The 9,897-nt window shown below is 37.6% G+C and overlaps 1 protein-coding gene across 2 annotated transcripts; it reads right to left on the bottom strand.

Moving 5' to 3' along the window:
• Window positions 1–432: 432 nt before the first annotated feature.
• LOC136242145 (crystallin J1A-like) lies at window positions 433–5,146 on the bottom strand. 2 transcript variants are annotated; one of them, XM_066033557.1, is made up of 6 exons: window positions 5,008–5,108; window positions 4,812–4,906; window positions 3,806–3,949; window positions 3,156–3,332; window positions 894–1,445; window positions 433–634 (listed from the first exon to the last, which is right to left on the bottom strand). In XM_066033557.1, exons 3-5 carry the CDS (start codon window positions 3,915–3,917, stop codon window positions 895–897), a joined length of 840 nt encoding a protein of 279 aa, XP_065889629.1. In that variant the 5' UTR covers window positions 3,918–3,949; window positions 4,812–4,906; window positions 5,008–5,108; the 3' UTR covers window positions 433–634; window position 894. The 2 variants fall into 2 exon arrangements, with proteins under 2 accessions (XP_065889629.1, XP_065889628.1); XM_066033556.1 differs by lacking the exon at window positions 4,812–4,906 and having other exon boundaries at window positions 5,008–5,146.
• Window positions 5,147–9,897: the final 4,751 nt, after the last annotated feature.

Here is a 9,897-nt window from a genome sequence, read left to right as displayed (position 1 = left end):
TTAGTGTAATAGGTGTTGTGGAAATGCATTAAGTCTCTAATTGTCTGAATGGTTTTTATGCATCACTGGGATCCAATGAGTGCCAAAGCTGTTTTGCTTAAACATTCTAATAGAACAATCAAACGGAAAGCACAATTTATTTATAAAAGTAATTGTAGAGTATGATGAAGTCAACGTTAAGAACTGTTAAAGGAGTATTTGTCTTGAAGAACACCACTGGAATCATGATAGCATGCAGCTGCAAAATAGAATTGTGTTAAATATGAATTAGTAATGTTAGTATAAAACATCAGTGTAAATATATCAAGTTCAACTACCGACCTTTCTGTAATAGAATGTTGGTCAGTAGCATCATTAAAAGTACAAAGATGCTTGTACACACGTTACTCCACTGAGTCAGTCTATTGTGTGAACAGCTCCAGTAGAAGCTGACACATTTCCTTCGCCTTGTGTGTTTTCTTGATCCATTCTGCTGGTATACACTTCAGACCTGCATTGGCTGCCATACAGGCTCCAATGAATGATACTCTACTACAGTTGCACCCTCCAGCCTCAATACCCTTCCTGACCGCACTGGTATAATCACTGCAGGTACACAGTAGAAACAGTGCAGACTGGAAGGAGTAAGGCAAGTCTGAAAAAAAAAAAAACAATGATACAACATTCATTTGTACTGAAGTTATATTAATACAGTTAGGCAGCTGTACAACCATTACTATCAAAATAAATCAGGTCCCCGTCTACAGCATCTATGGATTAAAATCTAACTGCTGTTGTTTGGATGATTAGTTTGCTTGCATAGTTCTACACAACAGGGCATTTTGTGTGTGCAATACAACCACTGGACTATGAATGAGTAATAATTTATATGTGTTCATTTTCTGTTAGCTAACCTCAGGCTTTCCCAAACTGTTTAGTGGCATCAACTGCTGACATGTTCAAGTCACTCTCAACAACTTCTTTGACAACCTGTGACATTTTGGCATCAAGTACACCAGGAGAAGCACTGGCCAGACTATCCCACTCAGACATCGCTTCATTCAATGTAGCTCTGGGGTCGTCTTTATCATCAACCTTGAGTATGAATTTCTCAAGGATTTTGCCAGCCATTAAAGCAGAGTTGACTGCATCTGGACAAGTCTGCAACACCTCAACAGCTTCTGTACATCTCTGCATGAAATCAGGTTTCCCAGCGTAATGGCTAACTATAGGGATAACAGCAACCAAGGCATCTGGATCAACAGAAGTTGGATCGCCTGTCTTTTGCTTGGACTCATATTTTTCAATGAAGTCGCTAATCACTTTGTCTCTCCAATGGCCTTTAACAGGATACTGAGATGATGTCACTCCCTTCTGATAAGAGCTGGAAACACTGCTTCCATCGTACACACTCTTTGGACCGAAGAAAGTGTAGTATTCCTTTCCAAACTCATCTGATTTAAACCCTATTATAGCAAGCAAGTCAATATAAGTGTTGAGAATATGCATAATTACATGTACAACAGAACACATACAACTTCAGCCATAAATGCTTACTGTGCAGCATAATCAATTGAGTGACTTAACCTACTGTATCAATTAGTGGAAAGTGATGTGACCATCCTGCTTCGTTTCACCTGTTATACAACACTACAAAAGAATAGTATGAGAAGTTCCCCTACAATCAATCCAGTATTGTGACTAAACGCATGCCCCAAACTATCATTTATTGAGAAGTAAAGTGACCATTTTGTTTTGCTTTCAGTTATATTTTACCCATTAGTAATAGCATTACAAAGTATAGTATGAGAAGCACTCTGCAATCATAGGGATGATCCTCGTGACAACCACACCAGTGTTACCACAAATTAACACCTATGTGGCTGTGCAGTGGAAAAAGAAATAGACACAAAGGAGGATTAAGGTAAGTCATGATCACAGATAATATATATATTGCACATGGATTGGAAATGACTCCGTAAATTGCACAAAACGGCGACACATTCCTTGCAAAAAGTTTACGGGGAAAATTTAATTCATGGTGAAGCTAGCCATTTATGCAGAGGAAGACAATATTTTATATGGAATTAATTCTAGTACTTATTCTTCTAGTGTATGGTAGTGGAATGAAGAGCCCCCGCTGGAGTTTCTGTGAGTGCATATTGGTAGTTTCCATTGCCAGATGCATAGTTGTTTGAATGTTTCACTGTGGTGTAGCTTCACACGATACCAACTCACCACGTTGTGTTGCTACAGAAACAGAATAGATACTGCTCTTTCACGTGTGCCAAGTGTGTGTAAGTATACATTCCCACTGCCATGATTTGCCTACACAAACATTTTGTTACATTCGTACTTCATCCACTTGATAACTCAGCAACAACTTATCCTATGTTAGGTTTTAATAGCTAAAGAAATAAAACACAGTTATGTTAGTGGCTATCCTTTCTTATGCTATCACCTAGTCAGAGATTATCATACCAGAGCAACATACTAACCACAAACTTTAGGGATGATAAGGCAAAAAGGCCCTACAAGTTTCAAAACGTTCTGCAATTGTGAGAGAATCGTGTTATTCTACACTAGTCTTCACTACCAATTCCGTAAAACATTGTGACATTGTATTACAAGAACCGTACACTATTCATAATAGATTTTATATGTGCGTTTCCAATCCATGTGCAACATATATATTATCCGTGGTCATGATGCACATATATACTGTAGCTGTGGTTGGTGAAAAGGCCAAACAGTGGTCACCTTGAAGGTGTTTTGGGCTTGGTTTTGTCTAGCCACACTACTATAAAAAAGTACATTTGTGCATATGTGATGAGCTCTAAATGTGGTGTGCATAAAATGTACTTCAGTGTGATGTGTAGGAGATGATAGTTTACATTTGCTAACTAATGAGGCAAATGTCCACTATCATCTCCTACACATCACATAACATTACAGGAGTGCATGCTATGTATAACACATTTAGAGCATGTCACATATGCACAAATACACACTTTATTGTAGCGGCCAATACTAAGAAAGTTCAAGCCTTCATGATTCTTACTATACAGTACTACTGCATCTCTGTTAGCCTTAGTGAGGTACTTTAACATGCTACCAGAAATACTTATTTCAAACCAATAAAATATTCTAACAAATTACACAATACAAAAACACACCTTTGCATCGTACAAGACACTTTGCCTGTACAAACAGTTCGTCACCATAAGGACTTTGACATCCAGTCTCCAACGTGTAGAATGCATTATGTGAAACTGGGGAGAATGCTGGATCAACACCTCCAGCCAAAACCTCCTTCATTTTATCATCATTATAAATCCAGTGCAGAGGCTGAGCTATAAACACCAACAACCAGTTACTACTGTACTCCAGTCAAATGACTAAGGTATATATACTCTCTTGTACTCCATTACATCAACAACAAACCATAAAAAACATAATTCAGAGCCTGTGGTTGATAAAACTCAAACCATCTCATGTTTCTTGGAAGCCTTCAGTTGTTACTATAGTTGATATTTCATGAGACCACACCACAATTAGGACACTTTTAGTCAGAATACCTAAAAGAAGCCAATGTTCAAGCATGCCATAATTATTGTATTGTACACACTACACCATGTGTCAGGTATCTATGAAGGCTTAGTCACTTCACACGGGTCAAGACGTGATTTTTGTCACAAAAACATGTCATGTGCATCTGCGATGTCTGGTTAGTACTGCATGTTCAGCCAATTCATAGCTAATTATATTATTTTCCCCACAGCCATTTCCACATACATGTATACATACTAATTATATACAAACATACAAGCAGCATCAGCAACAAGTGCTCCTAACACAGCTGCAATGGCCCTTTGTTTTACTGTTGTCAGCTTATCAACCTGCTTCAGGAATACTTGCCAGTCATCGTGACCACTCATGGTGAGTGACTGCACCGTGCTAACCAATCAACCTATAAGTACAATAAACATTGCTACATCAGTTGGGTGTAAACTATACCACAACACACTATAATAATATCCAAAACACACAGGTGTAAAAGTGCTTCTCTACGGTTCATTGTACTCCTTGATAACAGGCGATTCGCGTAGTATAAAATAGGACAAAGGGAAAAAAACAGGAGGGAGTCTTGTATGGCAAAATTGAGGTGCATCCTAATACACTAAAATACCCTTTTTTTGCACTTTTTGTAATGCATCCTTGTAAAATAACCATTTAACGACTCAGTTCAGGCGGATTCTTAATCAGCAAACTCCATCCAATGCATCGTATGATACCAAGTTTGGCTAATTCGGTCAGGGGTAACAAGTTGTACTTTTGGGATTTGTCCACCCGAGTAATTAAATTCTTCAATGAAGTTTTGTATGGAGCGCATATTATGTTGTAATCAACAGTGAATAAATGTTACTGTGATAACATTACAACAAAAGTTTGGGTGGCATTTTATAGAGCAATTCAAGGGCTTTCTTTTGTTGTACATTGTGTTGGAAGAGATTATGAGTGTTAATACTTGTACTTTTGCGTTTTATATTATTGTGTAAAATACATGTATTTTGCATAGGCCAGGGAAAGGGATTTTAATCGACCAGTTCAGCCAAGCCAAGGCTGTTAAAATGACATAGATTATGTTTTAAGTTGATATAATCCCTAAGAACTAAAGGTGAAATTCAGTGTTGTGAAAATATTTGTTTTATGGCTTCATTTGACAAATGTTTTGACATGTTCAATGAAGGAATCAATGCATAAAATCTCTCCTATGACCACAATAAGGGATGTTCTCGAGAGAAATAGGGTAGGTGGAACCATTAACTCACGTGACTCAAAAGTCCGCTTGCTAGACATACTAAATCCCCGTACCTCAAGCTGTATGCAGTAGGAGCAGTGTTGTAAAACAGTGTCTGCTACCGATCTATGACGAAAGAACATACCGCAACTGTGCACGTTTGACAATATCCGATTTGTGCCACGCGACAACGTACATAGTTACACACTATATACAAAAAAGCTTACTTTGCAGACACTTCAGTCCGCTCGAGTCCGCTTCAGTCACTAGTGACAGTCAGCTTGCAGCTTTGAAGTTGCCGGCCGGTGACCACAACAATTCAATTGGCGTCACGTGACAAAATTGATATGGGTATTCAGGAACGAGGAACGGGAAATGACTTGAGAAATGGAGAAATGGGTGGAAATAGAATTCCTCGCTGCAGAGCACCCTTCATTTTGTATTGAAGGGGTGGCCAAGCCCGGATTTCCTCACATCGGTAGCTGAAGTAGCAGTGACTGCTCTATTAGAGAGTTTTGTAACTATTAACAACTATATTATCATATATGCATGTAACTACTAAGAGAATGGCGATTGCATGTATATAGTAGTGTTTTAGTCAAATTCTAATGGTGTATATATAATGCAGATCACCTTGGCAGTATCAGTGGCTTCAGTTGAAGTGACTGCTCTATTAGAGTATAATAAATGTATTGCCACTATACAACATATCAAATGACATTGTATAAGTAGGTTGGCATGTAATGTAAAGTTGGACATACCACCTGTGATGAGTGACTGCCCATGCAGCAGCTAATCCTAAAATTAATAAGTTCATACTGAAGTGTGGTATATCATACTAAGTGGCCACAGGAGACACACCATCAATGCGACCATCTGAATTAACATGCCACAATAACATACATACCAGCCTAGAGTTAAGCCTTAATGTCATTTGAGATTCTCATGCATGTACTTGTAGTGGCAGTATATTTGTTAGCTACCATATCTACTCTAATAGAGCAGTCATTTTAATTTAAACTACTGATACTGCCAGCATTATTTACCATAAAAATTTGACTAAAATATACGTATATTATACGATCTGATAAACTGTTTAATGTGGTCATGTATGGAATCAAAGAATCCTAACCAAACAGTTCAAGAGCCACAAGACTAAAGCATGACATGGATGCCATGTAAACTACGCATTAATATTGATCCTGCTCTCTCCAAGTCATCAATTAGGGATTTCCATTGACTGGGAAAATACAATACCTCAAACCCAAAACCCAGACTTATATTAATTAAATTTCTTCACACCTTTGATGCAATGTTTGTCCTATCTAAAAGATCTTCAGTACCAAAACACTGAAATATTAATCAAACCTGTCATGACCAGAGAATAGGGACCCGCCGATTATGCTAGCATAATTATGAGCATAATAGGTGCCTGAAAGCATTGAGCATAATGCTAGCATAATAGGCAGAAAACTTGTGCAATGCTATAAATCCTTGCTTATCAAAATACATATCCGACAAAAAGATCGATATACTCTAATAGAACAGTCGGTAACTCTAATAAAATTATCAGGTAGCTGACTGTTCTATTAGAGTATATCGATCTTTTCTGTGACATGTATTTTGACAAGCAAGGATTTACAGTCTGTGCTTCAACCACTTACTGCTTTTCCATAAAATACAAAGTTATTAGAAAAACATGGGAACTGAGGTAATAATATTGAGCATAATTTGAGCATAATAGGTGAATATTGAGCATTAATTTAAGCATAATAGGTAAATTTTTGAGCAGTGCAGCATAGCATAATAGGTAAAATAATGAGCATAATCGGCGGGTCCCTACCAGAGAAGGAAGAGCAATCGAAGCAGTCTATCTGGTGGCAATTAGCTCAGAATGGCACTGAAAAGAAACTTGTCAAGCTAAGAGGATGATAACATTTATGTCAATAAGAGTCTCTTTGGCACAACTGAAAGGTCACAATCATATGTAATGACTCCAGTTACCACCGATGATCCTTCAGTTATTAACTTCAATGATAAGATGTTACTTAATTTTTTGCTCATGAATTCATCAGTCACAGCCACCCACCTTCAATCTAAGCTGTGTGTATGTATGTATTTATGTAAATAGTATGTAAATAAGTAACATAGGGTAATGTACAAGGCTGTCGATGCGTATTACCTTCAGTCCTTTGGTGTGTTCACGCCATAAAGTTTTAAAAATAAAATAAATGATCACCATTCTGTTGGTAGTAGGAGAAAATCATCATTATTTGATGTAAAAGGCATGAACAATACACTTCAGTAAGAATGGTACATGTGATGTGTCCTCGAACTCACGTATGGCAAATGTCAAAAATGGGCGTGACAAGGAAAATTGCAATAAATCAATTGTTAATCCATTCTACATACACATGCATATATTAACAATTAAGTTACAAAACACTCTAATAGAGCAGTCACTTATATTTATTTATTTATTTATTAATTAGTAGTATTTATACAGGGAAAACAGCATCAGCCGAAGAGGTTGTTTTTCAGCTGTGCCCTGTGAAATTACATGCAATCAAACAACACAAAATAGTACAGCACACAAAACAAAAATAAATTTACAAAACTTCTGCCAATGTTTTGAGGAAATCTGCTCCTTCAATTACAAATGAAACGTGTTTTGCAGCGAGGGAATTCCATTTCCACCCCTTTCTCATTTCCTGTTTCCTATTTCCTCGTTCCTGATTTTACCAATACCCCTCCACAGTTAGTATTGGTTACTAACAAGACTGAAGTGACTTTCCCAGGTACGGCTACTCCAGGGGGTTTCTAGAAACTGGGCAATATCTAGCTTAACCTATAGCTATAGCAGTCAAGCATTTCAGCATGATTGACTAGTGCCTGCTTCCAGGACCAGACTTATGGAAAGGGGGGGGGGGGGGGTCAAAATGAACTGAGGCCCTACATTGTCTGGTTTGGTAAGGTGAGACTAAAAAAAAAAAGGTCACAACCACCTGACAATAGCTGCCCACCTCACCAACTACGCTTTTATAGCTGATTAAGTACATATTCTTACATAACTCACTACACACTGCTCTAATACTGTGACTGCTTTGTTAGAGTGACTGCTCTATTAGAGTATCTCTATCTTGGTATACTAAAAATGGGTCAAGAGCCCCCCTCCCCCTGTATCCACCCCTGCCTGCTTCAGTGATCTGACTTTCAAAAATTTTCGTGGGGAACATTATATTTATAGTTGTTATATTAATTAGTGTGCAGCAATCAAAGTACTAATCATAGGTGTGTTGTTGCATGTGTTTTACAGTGAATAGAAGTGATCAAGGGATGGGGTGGAGCATGCCCCTATAGGCTACATCCCCTATAAAATTGCATGCTATAGAGTGCTTCTCACATTGAGGTGCATACTTCCTTTCTACATGAAAATGTCACTGGGTTTGTTGCTAAGCCACCATGCACTGAGTCACCACCAAAATTCCTGGAGTTTCCCATGCTTTAATTTTCATTTTTTGTAAAGTGGCTGATACAGGGGCTAGCCACCCCCTTGCTTGGCTAAGAAACTACCAAGACATACATTATGTTATTAATGAATGATAATATTCTGGTCACCCACGGCCATGTGACATGGAAATGTACTATTGCATTTGTGCAGATTAATATGGAAATCACATATATGCAATCATCATTATAAAACACTTTACGTGCACATTCTTCTATTATGCCAAGTTACAAATCCTTTGACCACATTGATTTAGTGGAGAGCCAAATTCCTGCATTGGCATCTGTCATGGTAGTTTCTTAGTCATGGTAGGCATTTGGCAACATGTAACCATAAATGAACTTGAAGATAATGATCTTTCTGCTTCAGTTATAGCTATGCACAAGAGGCTCATAAGTTTGGGTAAAATCATTGCCGGGGTCTTCAACAAATGATTATGAATTATCTTCTAGAGTTGCAGAGAATTTGGTAATGAACTTGTCATCTAGCAAGCCTACTATCTAGGTCGTCTTTTGTTGGTAAGTTGTTTCCATTTTGATTTTTAACATCTTACATAATAGCTGTATGTCCATAATGCAAATTACCTGACTGATCATTTCAGTAGGGCATTTGGATCAGTGATAGTTGTGCACTTGGTTATATAAGTCCAGCTATATATATGCACGTATATCTATTCCACCTACAATGGCTTAAGCGCTTCAAATAGTTTGTTTATTTGTAATCACCCAGCTGGGTAATGTACGATCACAATATACATGTAAGTAGTTTTAAATATATACACTCCTGTAAAGAAATAAAGTGTTGATGCAAAAAAATGCCTTGGTAGCTATGGTTTCCTTGCATGTCAATGAAGAAGAATTCATAAATGGCTCAGACCACAAAGTGGTTGCAAGCTATTTAGAATTGTATGACAAGGATGAACAGTCGAGCATATAAATAGTGTATATGGCCAGTTCTCTTTCTAACTTTGCAAACTCCAGTAGTATAACCACAATTGATCCCTCCTTCGTGTTTGAGTAGTTGAACTCATGTATTAATTTGGTAGAGGAGAGTTGGACCATTGATATGCTTGATGTTATACCCTCTTCATGCAAGCTTGCAACAACTTCATGGTCTGAGCTGTTTATGAATTATATTCTAGAGGGCTTACACAGTAAAAACAAACTAGTGAAGATCACTACTAAATGTAGTGAAGGTCACTACTAATGTCTGCCACAATACTCATTATTTTTGTGTAGTGACGTTCACTACTAATTTTGTAGTGATGGTCACTACAAGAGTAGTGTAGGTCACTACAAAAGTAGTGATTGTCACTACACAAAAATAGTGAGTATTGTGGCAGAAATTTGTAGTGACCTTCACTAGTTTGTTTTTACTGTGATATAGTGTATGCGTCAATGGCGAGGTTTGTAGGTGAAGCCAGATGAGAGCATTGTTTTATCATAGACTGAGTTTTATAATGGTTAATACACCTATGGAGCATTGACTAGATGGCTGCCTTCAGGAAGTCAGTTTATTGTTGCTACAGCGCATTGAATCAAAATGCACATTCAACAGGATTAGAAATTTAATTAGCTATTTTAAATTAGTTTCCCCTTCATAAACTTGA

The sequence above is a fragment of the Dysidea avara genome, chromosome 13, assembly GCF_963678975.1.
Source record: "Dysidea avara chromosome 13, odDysAvar1.4, whole genome shotgun sequence".
Lineage (NCBI taxonomy): Eukaryota > Metazoa > Porifera > Demospongiae > Dictyoceratida > Dysideidae > Dysidea > Dysidea avara.
This window is presented reverse-complemented; position numbering and strand designations above follow the sequence as displayed.